Below are 24190 nucleotides of genomic sequence, written 5' to 3' on the forward strand. Positions count from 1 at the left end.
CAAGTAGCTTATTGAAGAAATGACTAACGTTACGAAAACTCATGAAGGGAAAACTAATTCAGTGGAAAAGGTATCTTAGACAATAAGTTTGCTCGGCGACTGACAAAGGAAGTGACAAAACGAGCAAACAAAGCCGTAGTCAAGTCGAATTAAATTTAAAAGGTGAACTTTTCTTGTAAAGCAAAAGTATGTGAACTGCATCTGTCGTCAGTGTCATTAGTGTCACTCAGTCAAAGTGACCCCCCCACCCCCACAAAAAAGAGGCAATACAAGCAAAACAAAAAAAGACTTTATTGTCCAATCATGACAATTTACATCCACGTGAGACGGACTCTTTCCGAGCGACGACCCACAGATGCTTGTTAGCCACATCAGACGATTGACGCGGGAATTCCAAATGCGCGGTGACCAGGAAATGCCAGCACGGAGGTTTTCTTTGTGGTGCTGTATTTAAATGCACCGCTCAGTCTTGTTGCTCCAGTTTATCGCGTTATTCATCGAGAGTTGACTGCGTCGGCTGCCTTTCAAAGACTTTTCAAACTTCTAAGGACAGCAAAAAACCACTCGGGGGAGGGGGGGGGGCTAATGAATATGTCGCACATGGAATGCTATTGCTTGGACAGTTTAAGACAAGCAAGAACAAATTTGAATGAGCTCGCGGAAGCACGGCGATGTAAATCCATCTGACAAACTTGAAAGAAATAGCGGACGAATGAGCCAATTAGCGAACCAACCAACGAGCTGACTAACTAACTGATAAACTAGATAGCTTACTAACAACCTAGATGACTGAATGAACTAATAGCTAACTCATAAACGCAGAGCAGCTAGCTAAATGGTGAACTAACACAAGCGAATAAACAAACGTTTGCGATGAACTACTTCCTAGCCGCAAGTGTTGCTAACTAACCAAACTGACAAACTAGCTGAATGAACCGACTGACTAAAGAACAACAAACAGATTTGATTACTTGAACCAACCCCCGCCCAAACAAACAGGTGAAATAGCCACATTTTTTTTCCCCCCCAAAATCTGAGTTCCTTCCTGGACAGTCGCTGCGTCTCACGGAGAATGCCAAGAACATGCGGGATGCTTAGAACATTCTTCATCTTCTTTTTCTTCGATCAGGGGTTTCCTAAAAGCAGAGCCCCCCCCCCCCCCAACCCTTTCCCCCTTCAGCCATTCTCACAGGGCACTTTGGTCTTTAATTTTTGTAGAGACAATTCAGCAGGAACAGGCGAGGACGGAAGAACAAGACGGACGGGACGGAGGAGACTGATCAATACGCTCGCAAAACAACCACAACAGCGCACGCAATGCGATGTTTGTCTTAAATTGGGGCTAAAAAAACCCCCCAAAACAAACAAAAAACTTGACATTGATTGAGTGCACTCGTTTTAATTGCAGGGGTGTCAAAATTAAACAACTGAATTAAAACGTCACCAAATGACAAATCAATTATACTTTTTTTGACTTGGGCTTTGCTTACATTGTTTTGAGTAGTTTTGTTATTTTGATTAATTTTATCATCTCCATCCATCCATTATCTGAACAGTTTATCCTCGCAAAGCCAAATGTCCTAAAGATTGCTTCTAAATTCAAACGTGGTATCGTAGCTAGCTAAATGACACAAAATCATCTCCCCGCCGACAAAAACAAAACAAAACATTTCTCATCATTGCGTGTGAGTGGAGCAGCGCGGGGGCAAGCTTTGATGACTGGCTGTAAAACATCCAACTCAACCCCGCGGGGTCCGATGGTGACTAAAATAGTCAAATTGAGCTAAAAAGGGGCGAAAAGATGAAAGGCGAGTCTGGCTGATGCTAACTTCTGACATTGTGGAAGTAACATTGTTGACGATTACGTTGATATGCGAGTTAAAAAGGGAATGTTGCCGTGCCTCCGCCCAGATGGCAAGCGTGATACGTCTGCCCGCCCGCCCGTCCGACCTTTTCCTTTCTTACTCGTCAAATTATACTGCAGGGCGTGTCCTTGCGCTGTCGTGGTCCAGGATGACAACATGCTCATAAAGGCCCGACTGCACGGCGCTCCTCCGCACGCCTCGGCCGGGATGGACCTGCAACACAAAGCGGGCACAGCGTCTCCATCAAAATGAGTTTGCTTCCACGCAGGGAGATGTCAGGACATATCAAAAGCAATGAGTTTAAGTTTACACGATGAATCAGACGAGTGGAGGTGCACGGGAGAGATTCTTGTCAAGAAAATTTGGGGGGGGGGGGGGGTTGACTTCCCCTTTAACTTGTCTAAAAAGCCCACTTTAAAAGCCTGAGCAAGGCCTCAAACCCGAACACGAAAGCCACCTCCCGCACGTGTGTTTGATGGCGACGCTCACCCCCGGGTCCACGTTGAGGATGCCGCCGTCCGTCTTCCTCCTGAAGAGAAGCGCGCGGGGCCGGTCGTAAACGACGTCGTAGTTGGAGCTGGACGTGGAAGCCGTCGCCTGATTGGTCCAATTGTAGTAACTGCGAGCAAAAGCAAAACAAACAAGCAAACGTACACTTTCAAATACTTGTTTGAAGATCAAACGTAACGCTGCAACGCTGCTCGGTTTGATTCCCAAAATATTGCTTGAAAGCCCTCATTTAAACCCCTAACCCACAGGTGTCAAAGTCAAGGCCCGGGGGCCAGATCTGGCCCGCCACATCATTTTATGTGGCCGGCGAAAGCAAATCAAGCATGTCAAATTCCATGATGCTTGCTAAATTCTGAACCAAAATTTCAAATTGTCATACGTAATCCAAAATAATAGTGATTCTTTTTGACTTCCGATTTAAAAACGAGTTATCCATCTCGATAACTATCATCCATTTGTTGTGCGCTATGTACTGTATGTAATCTGTGGAGGTGATTAAACATTTCTATGGTTTCCCAAAATTCATAACGGCCCTCCAAGGGAAACCGTAACTACAATGTGGCCCGCGGCAAAAATCTGTTTGACACCCCTGCCCTAACCCGTGTTTGAAACCCGAAACCCAAATCTTTATTGGAAACGCCCTAATCTTGTCTTGAAACCAGACCTAGACACCCAACTTCTAATTTCAAGCACTAACCCCATCTTGAAACCCTAATTGAAGACCGTACCCATTCACTGGAAACATGTTTCTTGCGTGCGCGCGTCTCAAGTTCAAGCTGGTGTCACTTGGCCAACGGCGGGCCGCGTGAACTGCCGACCTTGCACGTGTCAGCTAAAAAATCACGTCAGGTGGAAACACTTGAAACTTTTTTTTGGGAGGGAGGTGCGAGGACAGGCCAAAAAACGTCCGACACATTCCGCACGGGAACGCAGAGAGCGGCCCGACGCCAACATCTCGCTAACCTGCTAAAAATCCCACCGAGGTCAAGTGCCAGTTGGCAGCTCAGAGTTCAGCCAGACGACAAGGCGCGCGCGCACACGCGCACAGTTAGCAGTTAGCCGCTAGCCAGAAGGCTATTGATTTTGGAGCTGCCGCTGATTTTTGTCGGCTAGAACAGAATCTGAAGCAGTTACATGGTTCTCGCCGTCTCTCAAGTAGCCCTCGAAGCCCTAACTGTTGCTTGTAACCTCGGTTTATTTCAAAGCCTAACTTAAACGCCAAACCCCTGTCTTGAAACTGTAAACCCAATCATGAAATCGGAGGAGCCCTTATTCGAACTTCGAAATCCTAATTTCAAACCCTAATCCTGTCTTCAAATCCTTGCCCCTGGCTTGTACCGTGACCCAAAGCAAGCTTGACGCGCTAAATTCAAAGACTAACTCCGGCTTGATACCCGGTATCAGTACTTGAACTCCACGTATGAGGAGGTAGCCGGTACCAAAAATGGCTTTTCAACAACATCCCAAATAGATTCTGACAATGACTGAGGACATTTCTCAGATAATGAGATCAACACGATTGCTTCTCAAGTCAGGGAATTGTCATCAAAGCTTTTTCACCTTGTGTTCGGTCCTCTTTCCAATGCTTCTATGTCAACTTCCCCCCCTTCCGAACCCCAACACCCCCTTAACCCCCCCGCCCTCCCCCCGCCTTGCCCCTTTGGGGAACAATAACAGTAATGTGGTTGGCGCTAAGAGGGAGCAGATGCTGCTGGATATGCTGCCCACTCGCTGCACTAAACTCCACCAAACCGCACGCACTCGCAATCCCGTCTCTCCGCCTCTTTCCCGCAGCCACTAAGAACGCAGAGCGAGAGCCGCACCGGCGCGGCGGCCGGCCGGATCACTTCGCCGCTGACAGGCTGACGCCGGCTTGTTAGCCCTTCACACGCCGCTCCTTCTTTTGAGGAACGCCGCTGGGGAGATGGACTCCAAATCAACACCAAGAAAGATGATCCACATCTGAGTCAAGTTGTAAGCAGCGAGCGTATCAAGCTAACGCGACAGAAAAAAAAAAAACACTGTGCCAACAGTTTTTGGGAGCCAACGGGTGGTCGAAATCGATCAAAGTGAAAGCAGTCACAGCTCCGAGTATGATTAAACAACTGGAATACACAATACCCAGTTGTAAAGAACCCACAATCCATGTCTTTTCTACACAAAATGCTGCTTCACATATTGACTGAGAGCGTAAGAAGCTAACGTAGCGCTGTACAACTTCACGCTAGACTAACGTCACAGATGAGATGGACTCAAATGTATCAAACCATTCACACGACATCCGAGAGTCTTTCAAAACCAGACACGTGAGATCCAAGATCTCGTTTTTTTCCCTTTTTTTTCCGTTTGTAACCATAAGCCATTTTGTCTCCGGCCTGCCAATCTTGTGTCGCTCTCATGACTTGCGTGCGTGCCTATCATCAGCGTTGTGTCTTTGGTGTTTTCTGAACATCTGCTTATGCACTCGCTGCCCACTGGCCGGCCAGTGAGCAAGCGGCGGCTGACGCCCACTTGGTCGCGTCGAACCTAAAACCCTTTCCTTCTGAGCAAACAATCGCCCCGCCGACTATTTTGGTCTCTCGCTGAAGATTCCGCCAAGCAGGCAAAGCAAAGCAAAACAAAGCAAAGCGAAGCAACCTCCGTGAGATTCCTCTGGGTTGTCGGCAGCGGTAGGAAGTATCCATCCATTATCCGAACCGCTTCTCCTCACGGGGGGTCGCGGGCGTGCCAGAGCCTATCCCAGATGTCTTCAGGCAGCATGTGGGAAACACCAGCAACTGGTTGCCAGCCAATCGCAGGGCACACAGAGACAAACAACCATCTGCGTCACCATCACACCTAAGGACAATTTGGAGTGTTACATTAACTCATTCACTCCCAAAGACGTTTTTAAACGTCTTTTCAGACTTGGTCCAGAATTGGCTGGTACTGGATGAGTTAACCTGCCGTGCAATGTTTTTGGAATGGGGGAGAAAACCGGAGTACCCGGAGAAAACCCACGCAGGCACGGGGAGAACATACAAAGTCCACAGAGAAAACCGGAATCGAACCCACGACCTCCGCACTGTGAGGCGAGTAAAAATACTATGTTGACTTATGACCAAGCCCATAACCGTTTTCATTGATCTCAAATCAGTGTTACCCACTGAAATGAAGTGAAATGCCATTGATCAATTCCAGGTCTTAAAAACAAAAACAAAAAAATAAAACCCCACCACTCCATTTTGTTAAGCGTTTCACATCGGAAATTCGGTCGGCATGTCTAACATAAAAAGAGCCACAAAAATGTTTCGGGAACTCCTGCCCGAAAAGACATGGGAAGGCAGCCATTTTGGTTGAAAGAAGCCATTTCGGGATTTCCAGGAGTCCTTTGAATCTGGAAAATGGAGCCTCCAAAGCCAGTTTCACGTAGGAACGTGGACTTTGGAAGGTACGTCGACCATGAGTAGAGTCACCAAAACGTGTCAAGAAGCCACTTCAAGAGGCACAGGAGGGCAGCCATTTTAGTTGAAAGCCGCCGTTTTGGGGCCATCTTTTAAAGCCAGTTTCACATGAAGAACACGAAATTCGGGAGGCCTGGGCTAGCGTGAGTGGAACCAAAATAGAAACATACTGGACTTGACTTGACCGACACCCAAAAAAAAAAGTTGGGCTGAATTGACTCCATTTTGCTTCATCAAGTTGATTTCATCAGTAAGTAAATGAGTAGAGTTGATATTTCTATTTTTACCTTTTTTATTTTACTACAAGTAGCTTTACTTCCACTTAGGTATAGCGTGTAAAGCAGTTTTACCACTTCTGGTCGTTGTGGTCGGACGGAGGGGGCCTGGGGGCTGGGGGGGGGGGGGGCAGCTCACTTGCTTGGCGTGAAATTTGGCCGCTGACAAACAGCACATGGCTGCAGTGCACCTGCGTGCCTGGCTTCATTCCGCGCTGTGAAAACATTTGCGCCGCTGTCCTCTCGCATTAACTTTGCAAGCGATGGCGGATCCCGTGGGACTCCGGCGTTGCGCCACGGCATTAATGGGAATATGCGGCCCACTTTGTGGCCCCGGATTGATAAATATTTGCCGGGGAGGTGAAAATATTCCACATGCGGAGGAGCTTCTGAGTTTCGTGTTTGAAGGCGAGTTATCAAAACGTGGCGACCAAAAGTCAACATTTTGAGGGTAATTTGGCATTGTCCATATGTCGAGTATACAAAGTTTCACGGCCAATACGAACTGATGCTTCTTTATATGAGTATTTCTTACACAAACGATGATTCGATTACTGGACACCGTTCAAAAGTTGACTTTGATCGATCACACTGCCTAAAAAAAACTGGTGAAAATGTGCAGGTGTTGGGAACAATAGAGCTCAGGAATCCTCTGTGTCATTGTTTCCACCAAAACGGTCCCGTCACATTTTTTTTTTCCACCACCGGGTGTGGCGCTGCCCAGCTGCGGGAGCGTTTCCGGTGGTTGCCATGGTAACGCCCCATCCGTCCAAATGCCTCGCACGGCAGAAGCGGTTGACCGTCGAACAAAAGTAGTCCGGCCGAAGAAATGTGACATTTTCGTAGATTCGGACTCGGCTTCCAAGTGTGCGTGCGTCCGCGTACTCGTCGCAGACAATATAATTTTCCTTGAAGGGGAAAAACCTTAATTAGTATTCCACAATTGGGCCAGTGCAGTGCAAGCATTCTATTCCCGAGCCACCCGAGCGAGTGCGCTGGGCCAGCCAACCTCGACTAGCTTATAATTTCATGCGTCAGTTTGCTGCGTCAGCGTTCTGCTTCCCGGCCGTGTTTTCACATTCTCTTTGAGCCTTCTTGGATTTCCATTGGGCGGAGGAATTTTGGTGAAGCGCTGACCATGTGGAGTGGACTCGTTAGGGCGTCGCAATTTATGGCAAGTCATCGCCGGCATGCTTCGCCCACAAAATCATTTTTCATAATTTGGTAGCAAATTGGACCGAGGTCTTCGCAGGGCCACTGGAAAAGACGCATTACGGCTGCGTCCGACAAAAACGGCTGACTTCCTGTGTCTTTTCAGGGACGGCTTTCAGATACTTTTTTTGTGGGTCTATTCATGATAGTCATGCCAGCCAAATCTCATCCTGCCACTTGAAACTGGCTTCGGGCTGGCTGGATTTACAAAAAACTCTTTCAGAGGAGTTGCTTTTTGAAAGAGTTCTTGTGTGGTTTTGGGCACGTTTTCGTAGACTTTTCATTAGTCTTACCTACCAAATTTCCTTTTCCAAAGTGAAAAATGCTTCAAATGTGAACTTTTCAAAAACTTGGTCTGAGGAGTTTGCCTTTGGCAAAATAACTTTTAACAGACACGGGGGACTTTCTGTGACTTTTTGGGTGGGTCTACTTATAGACATGTCCACCAAATGTCATTTTTTATTGGCCCAGAATTTTCCAAAACTCTCTTGGGTGACCTCTGCAACTCGCCAAAAATGACATTTATTCAATGAATCAGAAACTAGAATGTTTGCTTCATACTAAAATGGCAGACTTTCTGTGTCTTGCCCCGGATTGTTTCATGAGACTTTTTTGTGCCGATGTACTGACCAAATTTCATGGAACAAAGAAAAGCTGACTTCTGGGGCTGAATTTTACGAAATCGAAGAGGATTTTTTTTCTTGAAGGACCCCTAGGAAAAGGCCTCCTGAAATCTCTTAAAGGGCCACTTCAAACCAAAATGGCGCCCTTCCCATGTTTTTTTCCTAAAATGGCCTCTTGGGACTTTTTTTGTGGCTCTCCTTGGAATAGACATGCCTTCCAAATGTCATGTTGCTGAGTCAAAGCGGCTTCCGGGGCTGAATTTTCAGAACCTCTGGAGGAGTCTCTAAATCGTGACTCGGCAATGACGTGTCTCCAAACGACAGTGGACGCGAGGCAGAAGAAATGTTTCATCCTTCAATTGTTCCCCGAAGACTAGTAAAGTTTTCTTGAAATGAATCAAGTTTTGGCGTCCAGTGATGAAACAAGATGGCGGCAGGCCAGAGAGCAGCCGGTTATTTCTTTGCGAACGCGACACTCGCGATTGTTCGCCGCTCGGCGGGGAAGGGTCTTAAGCATCCATAAAATGCTTTTTTTCAAAATTGCATTCTACTCCACTGAAATGTCAATTTGAATTCGATTAATTATTCATCCCTCCTATCAGGTTTCCAGTCGTGGGCTGTAAAACGGAGGCGGATTTATTGAGCAGCGGGAGCCTTTCTTTGGTTTCGTGCGCTTATTAGCCGCAGCTTAGCTTTAATGCTCGCCGCGCCGCGGCCCCAAATTGGAAGCAGACCACGTTGTGACCTCTCCGTGCAACCGAGCGAGCTGCCGCTGCGCCGCGTCGCACCGCTAGCTCCTTGAAACGAAAAGAGCAACCGGCGGCGATGAGGTAACGGCGTCACGCTGAGACACGAGCGCTCCTTCGCTTTTACTGCTTCAAACAACCGTGAACTCGACGTGAACTCGCGCGGGACTCCATTAAAAGAATGTGTTCACATCCACACGTGAGATTTGAGTTCCGGAGTAGGGTTTCAAGCCCGCGTTATGGTTTCGCACAAGGCAACCATTTAAGGTTTGGGTTTCAAGTCAAGGTGAAGGTCTCAAGTTTGGGTCAAGAGGCAGTGGTAGGGTTCCAAATAAGGATTTCAATTTCAGGTTTCAAGGCAGGTTTAGGATTTCAATGTAGGGTTTCAAGACGAGGTGAGAGATTCCACTTAAGATTTCAAATCTGTGTTTAGCTTTCAAACAAAGGTTAGCGTTGAAAATGTGGTTCCAGGACAAGATTTGGGTTAAAGCAAAGGTTAGCGTTGAAACCGTGGTTCCAGGACAGGATTTGGGGTATTTTGGGTTCGTGTTTCAAGCCATAGTTAGAATTTGAAACCTTAGTTCAGGTTGAAATTGCAGTTTCAAACCAGGGTAAGGCCTTCAAAAAGGTAGGCTTTCAAATTTTCGGTTTCAAGACAGGTTGAGGGTTTCAAAGTGGTGTTAAACTGGAAAAAAATTGGGGTTTCAAATATGACTTTCAGATTTATGGTTTCAGTTTCCAATTGGGGTTTCGAGACAGGGTTGGGATTTTAAATGAGGGTTTCCATCACTGAGCCGGTGTTCGGCTTTCAACGTACGATTTCGAATTAGGTTGAGGCTTTTAAGTTCAGCTCGGAAATTCCTATTTCAAGGCCGGTTTCGTCGAAGGATTTCAAATCTGTGTTTTGGATTCATGGAAAAGTCGGCGTTTTAAGACAGCGTTGGCTATTCAAAGAACGCTTTCAAATTCGGGTCTTCAAATAGTTCTTGGCTTTCAAACAAGGGCTAGGCTTTCAAATGTGGTTGCGGGGCAGGAGAAGGCTTTCAAATTAGGAGTTGAAACCACTTTGAAGGTTTGAACATCCCACGATTGGAGATTCAACAAACATTTCAATTTCAAGAGAAGTAGGCTTTAAAAGTAGGGTGTCAAGAATGCCTCGTAAGTAATTGGCTTTATATACGGCGAAAGAGCGGCTGAAATTATTCGAAACTGTGCACCCCCCTCTCGCATTTTTCCGAGCTGCGTCCGCTCCCTCCTCGCATTCAATGTCCACTAATAAGATTTCCTTCCTTCCCTTCAAAGCCGGCTCGCCACCCACCGGCCCCTGCGGACCCCTCGTCCGAGCAGGACTCACCATAAATCCCGGGGTCCTGGCACCAGTTTCTTTCTGCCGCTGAAATACGGCGCAAAGTCTTGCATCTGCAGTCTGTGGGCGTAGTCGATATAGCCAGACACTTCCTGCCCCGCGGCGTTGACGTCTCGGATGAAGATCAGCGACTGCGGACACGCAAGGCAACGCAAGGTAAGAAGCGGAAGATGGGACGAGGGGGGGGGGGGGGGGAGAATGACAAAAGGATGATTCAAGACATGAAAAAAGGAGGACGGGAGAAGAAAAGCCAAGCAGAAGAAAGATGGGGGACGATAACGGGAACAAGAAAAAAGGATGGGCGAAGCTTAGGAAGAAAAGGAAGAAAGAATGAAAAGGAAAATGAGGATGGGGAACATCAAAAGAACAATGACAAAAGTAAGGAAAAAAAATATGAAAAGAGAAATGAAAATAGAAGTTTAAAAAATGGAAAGAGAAAAATTAAAAAAGCAAAAAGAAATGTGATAGACAGGAGAAAAAAACAGGAAAAGATAAGTCAACGTGAAAAAGACAAAGAAGGCAGACAGAAAAAGAAAGAGCAAAAAAGAAGAAAGAACAGGTGGACACAAATCAAGACGGAGGAAAAAAAAAAAGACAAAAGGGAGGAAAGACTTCGGGCCCAACGAGTGCACAAAGAGCAAGTGCGCAGGTGGCTAACGAGCCGTGCGGGGAAGGGCGCAGGAACCTGCCCACGATGGAACAACCTGAAGGAGGCGGCTGGGAAAAGATGCTTGGCTTGCTTCCAACACGCCCACCCGCAACCAGACCGTCGCTCGCGCCGGACAAAAAGGCCGCGGCTGAACGCAGATTCGCCACCAAAGTCCCCAATCAGCATTTAGCGATGCGACCATCGGCCCCGACCGCCATCGCGCGACAGGCTTCCGGTTAGGGCTTCGAGGATTTCAAAATCGGATGGGGTTGGACATGAGTCTTTCAAGGAAGGGGTCAGGTTTTAAACCACGTTGAGGCTTTCACGTTTGGGTTTCGAGCCAAGTCTGCCATTTCGACCAAGGCTTTCAGGTTTCGAGCCAAGTCTGCCATTTCGACCAAGGCTTTCAGGTCGCTGGTGGCGTTGCAAACAAGGGGTCGGGTTTTAAGTGGTTCAATTTGTCTTTCAAATTAGGGTTACTCGCAAGGGGATAGGGTTTCAAGTTAATGTTTCAAACAAGGGTCAGCTGTTCTAATTGAGACGCCGACAGTGGGCTGTCTATTCTTGGAGGCCTCCCTTTTAGGAGTTAGCCCACTCTACTTCTCAGTGGTTTGATTTGTGTTTCTATGGGATACGCTTTGAAGTTAACGTTTCAAACAACGGTCAGGGTTTCTAATTTAACCACTGCCAACTAGAGAGGGCTCATTCAGTTTTTGCTGGTCCACTTTGCCAATCGGCGCAGTTTTTGCACTCTCTTGTGAAATGCGAAAAATCAAGTTAGCCCATTCTGGTACCCGGGAGTTCAAAGTAGGGTTTCAAACAACGGTTTGCTTTTCAAGTCAGGGTTCGAAATGAGTACTTCAAACCTGGATTAATGGTTCAAACAAGGGTAAGGGTTTCTAAATGAGCCAATCAGAACTAGAGTGGGCTAACTCCATTTATTACAGGCCACTCTTTTCCGAATTGCTCGGTGCAGTTTTTGCACATTGCGCAGAAAATTCACCTAAAAAATTGGTGTTTCAAATTAGGGTTGGGTTTTAAAGTAGGGGTTCGAGCCACAGTTAAGGTATCAAGTCACAGATTCAAGACAAGTTTAGGGGATCAAGGTAGGGGTTCAAAGAACAACATTAACAAAATGACTTGATTACTGTTTTGGAGTCTTGTATGCGTTGCATGTTTTGTGGAGTCCGCCGGGCCGTCGTCGCGTGTGATGACTTTTCAAGACGGGAACGACTGGCCGGCGTGCGTGCGTGCATCCGTCTGTCTGCACGCGGGGCATTACGCTACACTCATAGCATCTGCTTTAAAGGTCTGCTGGCCGGCAAGTGCGGCGGCAGACGCGTTTGACGGCTCGCGTCGGCGAGGCCCACTCCCACCAAAAAAAAAAAAAAAATGGAAGAACATCAATCCATAAATAAAAACTCGAGGATTGGGAATGCTTTGGGGGATGTGAGGTGTTTTTCCGGACCATTTAAGGGTGCATTTCACTCACAAGCTTTTAATCTCAATTTGTGCTCATGCTTTTGTTTTTGAAAGTCATAATCAAACGTTTTTGTGTCAATTCATGCTCAAATGTCTGTCAAATTTGTGATATGAATTCATGCTCGAGAGTCTCTATAGTTTTCGTTTGCCATTCAAGCTTACAAAAAAAGTTGTACAGTTCGGTGCCGATCCAAATTAGGGATTATTTTGCCTTTGGCTGAGGTCTGCAAAACATAACAACAGGGTCGGGTTGTTGTTTTTGACTCCCTCCCGTTACCATGGCAACACACCTTACGTCACCTGCCGGCAATTAACTCAAACAGGTGCAGTGACCTCACAACCTGCCCAGCCCCCGTCGAGGCGAAGGTCCCAGGTGGACTTCTCGCTCTTTGTGACACCCAATACAAGATGGCCGCTCGTCTTACACGCCACAGGGGCCGTGACCTTCAAGATGAAGGTTACGTAAACCCCAGAGACAGAAGGCAAACATGCGCTAACAAACACAGAAATCCAACACTATTGACTTGTGAGGGGGAGTATACGTCACAAAACGTTGGACATTAGGATTTAAAAAAAAAAGGTTTGCAATCGAGATAAAGTCTAAACACAAATGTGGGTAAAATAAGTTGGGAATTTAGGTAACCGACTCGTGAGTGTGATTTGAGACAATAAATTGTTAATTTGGACATGGAAAACTTGTGAAACACGTTTGAAAAAAAATCCTGAACCTCGACAGATTTGTGAGCGTGAATTTAGAAAACCCAAACTTATGAATTTAGATCATAAAAAGTCGTGAGCACCAAAGTTAAATTCACTGACTTCTTCCTTGCACTTTCCATGTATTAACTAGCAAACTAAAACTAATACTAAAACTACTAAATTTTGGTGATCACAGGTTTTTGTGACCTAAATTCACAATCACATTCCATCGAAATGAATGGTCACAGGGACAGTATATCTTATATTATTTATGATTGTGTTTTTGTTCGCTAAATTTGTGGGCACAAGTATTTGTTACCTACACTTAAGCTTTTAAATGAACATATTTTTATTCAAAATCATGCATAAAAGTCTGCCAATTGAATCCACAACATTTTGCTGTCTAAATTTGAGCTCAAAAGTTTTTGCAATCTGAATTTACTACGAATTTTGTGATCGAAATTCACTTTTTGTTGTCTAAACCCGGGCATCTAAATCAACATGTTTTCATGTAAAATTACGCTCACAAATCTGTTATTTGACTTCAACTTGTTATTTAAACGGACGTTATTGAAATCATGAGTCGAGTCTGCCATCTAAATTCACAACTTTTTGCAAACTAAAATTTGAGTTCCCCGAGTTATTTTGACTTGAATTTACACGTTTGTTATCGAAATGCGCTCTTTGTTATCTAAACCTGGGCATTTAAATTAACACCTTTTTTATCTAAAATGACATTCACAAATCATTTTTCGAAACCGGTCTTATCTAAACTCACGCTCACGGGTTTTCGATCTCGACATTTTTTGTGATCTAACCTCCCCCGCGCGGAGGCTGGCTCTCTCAGGCTAACAACAAGCGGCATCAAATACAGAGTGCGTGTTTTGTCAACACAATGTTATGTTAGCCTCCACACGACTGCAAAAGCACATTTATTTTCTACATCTACAAACAAATTCAGAATGAGTTTGCATTGTTTCACTTGTGGGCCAAAATAAATATCTAAATAAATAAATAAAGTATTTGAATGACCAACAAAAGTATTCCGCCTGTGCGCCGGGAGAGTGAAATAATGGGAGGGTATTTTTATCCGGGCATTGGTAATTACAGGGTGTGTCCGTAGACAGATGTCTTGGCAGCGCACAGAAAAAATGCGGACCAAAAAAAAAAAAAAAAAAAAAAATTAAAAAAAAAAGATGTTTCAAAAGGACCTCGCTGCTCGTTGCCAAACGTTTTTATCTGCACTCCACACGTAGCGCACACATAAATACTTTCACACTTATTTTTTCATGCACTTTCGAATGCGTTCCTTTGAATTTGCATGCATAAAAAACAAGCAACACGACTTAAACGCTTTTGCGATGGAAATTCAATCTAAATTCAAGTTTTGGATCAAAATTCACAATGCCATCTTTGTTTTCTATCCGCGCTCGATTTTATGAACTAAAATGACTTGCATAAGTCTAAATTTAACAGAATCAAATTTTTTTATTTCCGGTTTGTTATTTTTATTTTAACATTTTTTCACCATCACAAGTTCCGGTCTAAATTTGTGCGTACAAAGCGTTATCTAATACACAGGTCTGTTATATAAGTTGACACAAGTTTTGAACTGAATTCACAAGCTTTTGTCCTCTAAAGTTGAACTTACACCTCTGTTGTCTAAATTTGTGACGCAAAGTTTATATTTGTGGCGACAAGCTTTTATCTAAACGGAGACTCACGACGTGTTTTTATGCAAATGTACATTTGCGCCTTGATATCGAAATTGTTATTGTTATCAACATTTGAGCTTGCACGTCTTTAGTTTCACGTGTGCTCAGTGAGTTTTTCTCAGCGAAATTCACTCGTAATGTAAAGCCACATTGACCAAAATTCAATCGAATCTAAATTCGCACTCGAGTTGTTGTCATCGAAATGTCCTTTGTGCCAACATAATACGGGAGATCCGCTGACTTTAGATGATGTTGTGTTCTGGGAGCAACTTTTTGCAGCGCACTTGTGGATGCGTGCATTGCGTCTGTTGGGCAGGTGTCCTGCTGAGGTTCGTTAGCCTGCGGGGCTGCCGTGCACGTACACCAAAAAAAGACATTTGGTGGATCAGACCCCGCTCTTTGCCTTTGAGCGACCCATCAAGTCGCGGTGAGAAAATAAGAGACTTGAACCCACACACTCCAAATTACAGGCCACTCGCAATCACTAATTTCTAGATGGCTTTTTTTTGGAACTTTTTTTTTTTTCCTGCTAAAACTTCCACAACTTCTTCCTCCACCTGTGTCACGTTTGTGGGTCCGTATTGCAACATAATAGATCGGTGAAATCCACTTTCTGCCAACATACGACAACCTTGTACGGCAACACATCAATACGATACCCACATAACGGATGGCGTAACGCCTAAGAGGAACCTTCTAAATATGTTTGACGACAACTTATCAATATGATGTAAATTCACTTCATCCACTTTATTACAACGGAACTGATATGGCAACCCGGTAAATCCACATCATGACCGCATGTGATGAAGGTGGGAAATTAGCGGTAGTGCTCTCGAGTGATTTCGATTCTACTTGGCAGGCGGGACTTTTTGTGTTAGCCTCGGTCAGTCTGAGTCCCGCTCTGCCCCACTGTCTTATGGTGTTCCACAGGGTTCAATTAGGGGGCCCCTGCTGTTTTCATTGCAATTGCTGCTCCTTGGTTCCGTCTTAAGAAAGCAGAGTATTTGCTTTCACTGCTCTGCAGATGACAGTCAGATCTATGTCCCGCTGAGCCAAACGGACTCTTTTTCCTGAAGGCCACTTTTGTCCCGCCTGGAGGAAATCAAGGTCTGGAGAGTAATTAGCCTCTTGAATTTCTATGAAAAGAAAACAGACATTATTGTGTTTGGTCCCAGTTGTTCATCCCGCTCTGTTGACTTGGGCCTCCTGCTGCCTTATCTCAAGCCAACAGTTTTGAACTTGGGTTTGAAAGTGGACAGTGACTGTAATGCACTTAATTTTGGAGTCAGCCAATACTCCCTCAACCGTGTCCAGTTGCTCCAAAATGCTGCTGCTCGCATCAGCTCTACACACCTGCCCAGTGCCTCAGGTCAGCGTACCGGACACGACTGGATGGACCAAGGACTAAGTGGAGGCTCAGAGGGGACGAAGCGCCCCTCTCTTTCCATTTTTTAAAAACATGTCTTAAAACACTTTCAATCGATGACTTTTGACTCTTTTTTGTTGTTGTTGTTTTTGCGTATCTGAATTTACTCCATGTACAACACTCTGTATGCAGCGAACGTTTGCTTTTAAAGTGCTCCAAAGTTGAATTGAGAGCTGAAGTGAGCATACGATCGTCTGACGGGAAAGCTCGGTAAGTTCACAAGTGTTTTGGGGCTGCCAAATAAGCTGTCAGGCTGACGGGCGGCATCATTTCCATTCTGGCACCCGAACAGAAAAAGAGGAGAAAACAGTTCCCGCTGCAGTAAATGTGTGGCATGCCCAAGTCGTCGGGAATAGCAGGCGACTTCGGCACATGCGGTCCCTGCGCAAAAGCATCCTACGCCATTCGCCGCCGTATCTTTTTTTTCTTCCCCCGCCTCCGATAATCATTCCCACATTCCGCTGGCTTTTAAATTACCAGTGGGAAGCCGAATACGAGTCCAGGGACCAAAATACCCGCTCCGCAGAAAAGGGAAGGGAATTATGGCGGATCTTTTCGATGGATTTACCCGACGCGTGATGGGGCTGCGCCTTTTCCTTTGAACGTGGGGGGAAAAGAGCGGGAGCTGTGCCTTTGTCCCGCACGTGTGTCGATCGCAAACATGCAGCACATATACCTCGGGAAAGGCCAATTGAAAGAGATGCAGTTTGTCGCTTTTTCGGGTAGGAAAAAAGGCCTTCGACTTAACGGGAACTGCCTCGTGATTACAAACACACAATAATTTACAGTTACTTGGAAGAAGGATCACAAACATTTTTCTCGAAATTTCAAAGGCTGCAGTTATTCACGCTCCCATGTTTTCAACTCATTCCCGCTCAAGCTCTTATCGAAAAAACCCCAAAACATTTTTACAGTGAGGTTTTGGCATGCTCGCGGACCTTGTGGACAACGGTTGCTGTTTTCTGGCTCCCCGCACTGTGGTACACGCATGTGAAAAAGGGGGCGTGCCGGGCAGGTGCCGCACTGCGGTTTGACGCCAGCAAAGCGCCCGCCTTGGCCGACTCCAGCGCCGCTTGTTTGCACGACGTCGCCAGGAGCGTCCATCATCCGGCGGACCGAAGTTCCCTGCACACGTGGATGACAAGAGACAGAGAGAGGACGACTGGACCTCGCTCGTCTTTCCTGGCTCGCAAAATTTATTGACCCTACGAGGGTTTTCGTACACATTCTTTCTTTGATGCGCGCTAAAGGTAGCTGCGTTCGTTGTCAGTGCTCATCTATTCTCATCCAAAAGAAGTCGTTTATGACTGCCTGAAAAAATAAGATCACTACTCTCACTGACAGCAATATTTTCACTCTGTCCGGTATCAAATATCGGTGACCTGGTGGAATGATCACACTTTGTCATTGGTTCTTGCCATTCCATGTCCCTTGACATCATTGCAACTAAAATTACAGTTATTGTCAGACTAAATAACTAGTCCCATGCAACTAAACTGTTCCCACTTGAATACACTTGTCAATATTTTTCAACGCTAAAACTTGTCTTTTTTGGGGTTAAATTCCACAAAGAACCAAGTTGAAATAACTCCCCTTGTCAGTGTCACCCCGTGGGCAACACACACTCATAAAGCCATCAGAGGCACTTACCCACAATGCAGCGGGGCCCAAATTACACGGGGGCACCAACACACATGCGCACGCATGCACGCACACCGCAAGCAGTGCACTCCCTTCCTGTTGTCGCAGCGGCAGATGTTTCGAGGCGGACAAACAGCTGCAAGATTGTTAGCCGGGCTGCTAACGCTCGCTTACTTCAAATGTAAACACATTCCAATCTGCGACCAAGAGTCATTTCAAAGGGTGACCTATCAAGTGTGGAACTCCAAACGGGACTGTCACCTGGGAGCAGTCGCCGCAATTGAGGAGACGACGACATTAAGTTTGCTATGACACATCAAAGGCGTCAATTAAAAGCAGGAAGCTCTCGCCGAGTAACCGACATCGTGCTTCTCCATTTTACATACCGGTACAAGATGTTAACGTTACCTTGACTTTTAACGCCCTCTAATTTGCATACTCTTAGCTTTGGACAGCGGATACAACAAAAGCACACTTCTATTTTCCATAGGCTAGCATGAGTTTTATCCAACTCACATAAGTGGTTTCTCGGTCTTGTGAACCATTTTGATAGCCGTGTGAAATGCATCTTGGGATATTTTGCCAGTCAAGAATTCACAAGTTACCAGCTCGCGCATCCATGGTTTAAGATGGCAGACAAGTACTACATGCCTCTGCATTCTTGGTAGATGTGTACGTTCAATTGGAGCAGGGCTTGGTTTACAACCGATGACGTTCCATGAGCTCGCAAGGACGTAAGAATGAACAGGAATGCCATTTTAGAGACGGATATACCAAACACACAATTAGCTTCAGCCGCAAACCTCTGTTACAAACACAGTTAGCCGTAGCCAGCTACTATGACCGCAGATACAACTTAGCATTAGCTAATTAGCTGACACGGTAAGCGATAGCTTGAGGCAGCTGGCATGACACAAATGTTAACTTTAGCCAGGGAACTCAACGCTGTCACAACGTAACTGTACTTTACATACATGGATACCGTTAGCCAGAGTGACCACAGTGCAGAAACTGTTAGCATTCGCCAACCACATGACCACTAAGGACCTCTATTTTCACCTGTTAACTGATAGCGTTAGCCTTAACTGCTTGTCAGTGTGACCGTTCAGCACAATGATCTTGCACATTTGTGGCACGTTGCGACGACGATGTCCTGATGACACGTTATTTTCGATGACAGCAGATTTTTGGCGTTCGCCATCTTTTAGCAGTGGTGCGAAAGCCTCCAAACATTGGCCGGGCGTAGGTGGACCGCAACAGTTTATGTGAGAAAATGTCGGACAAACAGCTCAACAACGCGAGGAAGGCGGCCAAGGTGTAAAAATCTTCCCTGGAGCACAGGTGTGGAAAACAGAAGCAAAGAGAAAGAAGGAGGGGGGGGGGGGGGAACAGCAGCAATGATGGGAAGGACTCGACCTGCGGTTGACCCGTGGTTTACTTCTGCTCAAACACGGGTACTACAAAGCTCAGCAAGGTGCACCGATTTGTCTTGGACCGCGTTTTGTGTCAGTCAAGACTTTCCAGGATTTAAGGACTTAGGTTGAGTTTGTTTTTTTTTCTTTGTAGATAACTTTGAAGCACCACATATTCTTCCATATTTTTTTTTTTTTTAATGATGGAGCGGTACCTTGTATGAGACGCAAATACAAAATGAGAACACCTGTAAAGCGCATGGTGAAGTAGAAACTGGCCGATGGGAGCCGAAGTCCGGGCTCCTGATGACACTCCTTAAAGGCAAAAAGGCAGGCTTGGTCTAAAAGGCCTTTGATCCAAAGACGGGACACCGGGTCCAGCGATAAACCGTTTGGTCTGCAGACTCTGTTTGGTTTGAATCCCAATCCCGAAGTCCCAAAAAATGACCAGTTTTGTCTAAAGACAGATCGTCGAGTTGAAATCATGATCCCCTAGATTCAAAGACCAAGTGTTGGATTTGCAAATCCTGCCGTGACCCAAAACAAATCCGACTTCAAAGAGTGCGGGCTTGGTCAAATTGCCAACTGAATGTTTTGGAGATTATCCAGACGATCTCAAATTGACCAAAACATCATTAACACATCAAAGTGGCTAGTTTAGCACGCGCTAAATCTTCACACTACAGACAGTGTGTCTTTCTCACACAGACACACTCAGTACCACCTCAACAGTGAAGCACGGTGGTGGTAGTGCTGTGATGCGGGCCCGTATGGCTGCCAATCGAACGGGTTATCTTGTAATTATTGAGGATTCGACTGCTGACAAAAGCAGCAGGATAATTACCGAAATGTTTCGGGGAACATCTGGATGTGGTCATACTTAGCCAAATGCTTCAGAACTCATTGGACGGCGCTTCACAGTACAGATGGACAATGTCACCCAAATATTTATTCATCGACATTTAAGCAGAAACCAAATATTACTGGATGCAATAATCTGTCAATAACTGGAATCGAACTCGGTACCGCTGCACTGTGAGGTTGACGCGCTAACCACTGGACCACCGGGCCGCCCACGGTCAATATATGTGGGGAACCCCCCCCCCCCCCAACAATAAAAGCATCCTCATGTTTTCAAACCAAATGTGGTGAGCCCAGTTATTCCAGAGTAAAAGCATCCACTCTTTTGCCGCCACCAGCCAACTTGTGGCCACACTTGTCGAAAGAATGTGAATTTCAAAATAAAAGATTCGCGCTCTGTAAAACTGCTTGCAGTGCGGTGGAACGGGTGAAAGTGCAAAAACAAAGAAAGCGTGAAAGAATGCCAAGTGTGCTTTTGTGGACAAACAAGGAAATGTCAAACATACCAAAGCGATCTGCCCAAAATCAAGTCGAGTGTGGGCGGAGCCTCAAAACAAAAGCGCTGAGCTCCAGGTTAATTCTTTTGACCCATCCCTATGGTGCACCCGCGTTGACGGACGCTTTAGCTTTAGCCTTAGCAATGGCAGCGTTACGCAGGAAACAAGTCGCAACACCGACCAAAATCTAGGGGGGTTTTTTTTAGCTCATATTTTTCATATGTTATGCTGGCCGTTTATTTCGAGAGGCGGCTTGTACTTAAAATTTTCTTTGATGTCTTTGATGTAGGCTTGGTTCCACTGTCCCATTAGTGTCATTGAAGACAAAAAAAAATTCAAATGTTTACATTAAAACAAAAAAACTCAAAAAAATACATTCTGTTTCATCAGACACTGAAAATAGACTTGTTTGAAAAAATCATCTACTAGATTCAAGTGTTTAATGTTTGGGTCATTGAATGTTAAATTGTCTTTGATATTTACAAACACTGACGTTGGTTTCATCAAAGGCTATAAATTATCTTTGATATCGGCAAAAAAACATTTGCAAGGAAATGAATCCCGACTAACAGCCGTTACACTTCCAACAGTCCATGTCAAGGGGGTTCTGTACCCCCCCCCTCCCCCCACAGAACTCTTAGAGGGAAACGGTCAAACGCCTTCTCCAAGTGCACAAAAAACACGAGTCATGCTAGGGTCTCCTCCAAGTCCACGCCGGTCAGCTAGCCCTTTTAGCTACGCCATTTTGTTTTAAAGCAAGCGAGTGTTTATTTGGAGTGGCGGCTATTCGTCGCGTTTACTCGAGAGGGCCCCCTCTTCTCCTCTTCCACCTCCTGAGTTAAAACGTTACATGGTTGGGTGAGCTCCCTCTTTAACATGAGGCTTAAGTTGCAGCGGAAACATTTGCGTAACAAACATTTGCGTAACGAGCTCCACGAGAGCAAAAAACCAACTTGAGCTCTCTGGACGCCCTTGTTTATCTTAGCAGAGAGAAGTGAAAGGGGCCAATGCCAAACATTTGCGCATTGGAGTGATGGACGGCTTGCAGCTGAAGTTTGGAGAGCAAAAAAAAAACAAAAAAAAACGAAAAAGTATTAAATGATCAGCATCTGATTCATTTGTCACAGTTTAAGATTTGCGGGACCCAAACATATCTTTGATATTTCCAAAGATGCATACAGAATGTTTGTTGAAGACTTCGAAATTGTCACTGATGACCGAGAACAAAGACGGTCAAGTGTCTTTGACGAAAACTGTCATTTGTGAAAATGCGCATGCAGTCTTGGTATACGAAAAAACATTTGCTGAAGGGCGGCCCGGTGGTCCAGCGGTTAGCGCGTCGACCTCACAGTTCAATTCCACCTCCGGTCTTCCTGTGTGGAGTTTGCATGTTCCACCCGTGCTTGCGTGGGTTTTCTCCGGGTAATCCGGTTTCCTCCCACATTCCAAAAACATGAAGGGCAGGCAGATTGAACAATCCAAATTGTCCCTCGGTCTGTGTGACCATGTGGAAGCGTCCTTGAGCAAGATATTGACACCCCAGTTGCTACTGATGCCGCGTCATTCGTAGGTACTGAGGTAACGATGTGAAGCGCTTTGCGTACTAAAAGTTGAGAAGCGCTACATACGTGACAGTCCATTTAGAATGTTGACAAAAGGGCCTTGATTTTACCCCCATACCTCCCAAAAAAAAAAAATGTTTATTTTTTATGTTGATAAAGTTTCTATCACGGTTCCAAAAATGACCATCTTGGATGTAATCAACGAGCAAAGCAATAACTTGTTGCTAAAACTCCGGAGTGACGTCCACTGACGGAGGGCCCTAAAGCGAGCGTAAACAAATACGTGGTGGCCATTAATGAGCGGCTTAAAATTCTTTGGGGATTTGACCCAACGGTGCCGTGTCAAGTGGTCCCACCTCTTGAGCAAACACAAGATGGCCGCTGCGCAGCGTGACACAAAGCAGAGCGCCTCGACTCGACGCCGCCACCCTCTTAAATTCTCCCGTCCGGCATCATTTTACGATCGCCTATGAGCCGGCTAATGAGTGTCAGCGACCGGCGTGTTGGGCAAGGAAACGGCGTTTGCGGTGGGCCTGCTTAACGTAGCTTAGCGTCGCTCTTTAATGAACAAGGCCAGGAAGTGTCAGCTCAACCCAATTTATCATAATGAAGCGCAGGAATTTTTAATCTTCACCTTGTCATTTTCATCTTTGATGTATGCAACTCTGCTCCCATGAGATTTGATTTGTAAAAACATGTAGAGGACGTTCACAGGAGAGACCGGTTTGTCTTGAATTGTTGAATTGAAAAGTTGTGTCAACAATTTGAAGTTTACAAAAAAATGCATACGGGAAAGAAAATGACAAGGAAGGACGTCTCAGTGGAAATGTTTGATCAGCCCAATCAGACAAACGTGTCTTTGATGTTTCCAAACACAAATACGGTAGCTATGTCAAAGGCGATAAAACATTTTCAATCTTTATTAAAAAAAAAAAAAAAATGTAAAAATGGCTTACGAAAAACTAAATTCCTTGATAATTATAAAAAGACATATGCTAGGCTTATTAAAGATTTAGAATTGTCTTTGATGACATTGAAGACAATCTTAATGACGTTAGTGTAGGGGATGTTTGATTGATTAAAGACTAGATTGTCTTTGATGTTGATAAAAACCTCTTGAAGACTCCAGAAGTCATCCATTAGTATTTGACGACCAAAAAACTAAACAAAACGTTGTTTTATCAAGCCCAGTGGGTCCGAGCACTTGTCAGCATTATCGCGGAGAACTCGGGCATGACGTTTCAAGGCAGAAGGCCTCGCCGCAGGGCCTCATTGCCCAGAACGCCGCCAAGGCAAATATCGTTGCCGGCCAGGAGGGCAGCGGTCTCGCAGTCCAGTGATGGCCCGCGGGGGGGGGGGGGGGGGGGGGGGGGGGGGGAAGGATGTCTACTCTGCTGGTATCATCAAAGACGGAGACGTAAGTGAGCCAGGAAGAAGATAGCGTGTGTCGCCCGGTGTCCAAACATGATTACCTTCGCCGAGCACACAAGCGAGAGGATTCGGCAAAGATTCCGCATAAATTGCTCGCAAGAACGAGCCTACTAGCCTGGCAAAAAGCCATTTCATTTCAGTAGGAAATTCCAAAGATCTAAAATCATGTTTTTTGTTGACTTTTGTCAACATCAAAGAAAATTTTGAGTCTTCAATCGATCTCTCATTCACAGCTGTTGTAAGGAACAAAGCCAATTTCACCTTGAAGGACTCAAATTTCAGTTGTTGAGGACAAGGACAATTTAGCATTTGATGAAAATAAAACATGTTTTGTATACATCAAAGACACCTTTGTCACTTATTACCCTGATGAATGCATTTTTACAAAAAATAAATAATAATAATAAATCCCAAACACGTTTTTGGTTAACATTTAGCAAATTAAAAGAAGAGCGTAGTCTCTGGATGATGCTAAATGTGCGATGCAAAGCAAAGAATCACCTAGCATGAATCTTTGAAAAGACAACAGATTTCTCAACAAAGCTAACATTTTTTTATTTTACATCAAAAACAGTTTGGCTTCTTAAAGCATAACAGCTTTTTATCTGGTCCTTCCCGAGCTATCGACACTCGGACGGGGAGAGCATCGCGGTAAGATAAAGTTCGGGATTTCCATGCCGTGAACGGACGCCGCCGTCATGCTATCAGCGAGCCCAGATGGCGTCGGGGCCTACGCCACTGATAAACTAGATGGAAGCAGGATGGATGCGAG

At 45.4% G+C, this 24190-nt stretch overlaps 1 protein-coding gene across 1 annotated transcript in view; it reads right to left on the reverse strand.

Moving 5' to 3' along the window:
• Positions 1–271: 271 nt before the first annotated feature.
• cfap299 (cilia and flagella associated protein 299) overlaps positions 272–24190 on the reverse strand; it is a 39409-nt gene continuing 15490 nt past the window's right edge. The window contains exons 4-6 of the mRNA XM_086112534.1: positions 10029–10171; positions 2355–2484; positions 272–2078 (exon numbers count right to left, since the gene is read on the reverse strand). Coding sequence (XP_085968660.1) covers positions 1974–2078; positions 2355–2484; positions 10029–10171 — 378 coding nt within the window. The 3' untranslated portion in view covers positions 272–1973. The remainder of the gene's footprint in view (positions 2079–2354; positions 2485–10028; positions 10172–24190) is intronic.

This window comes from Hippocampus guttulatus, chromosome 5 (genome assembly GCF_054856545.1).
Source record: "Hippocampus guttulatus isolate MCC_2025c chromosome 5, RoL_Hgut_1.0, whole genome shotgun sequence".
In the NCBI taxonomy this organism is placed as follows: Eukaryota; Metazoa; Chordata; class Actinopteri; order Syngnathiformes; family Syngnathidae; genus Hippocampus; species Hippocampus guttulatus.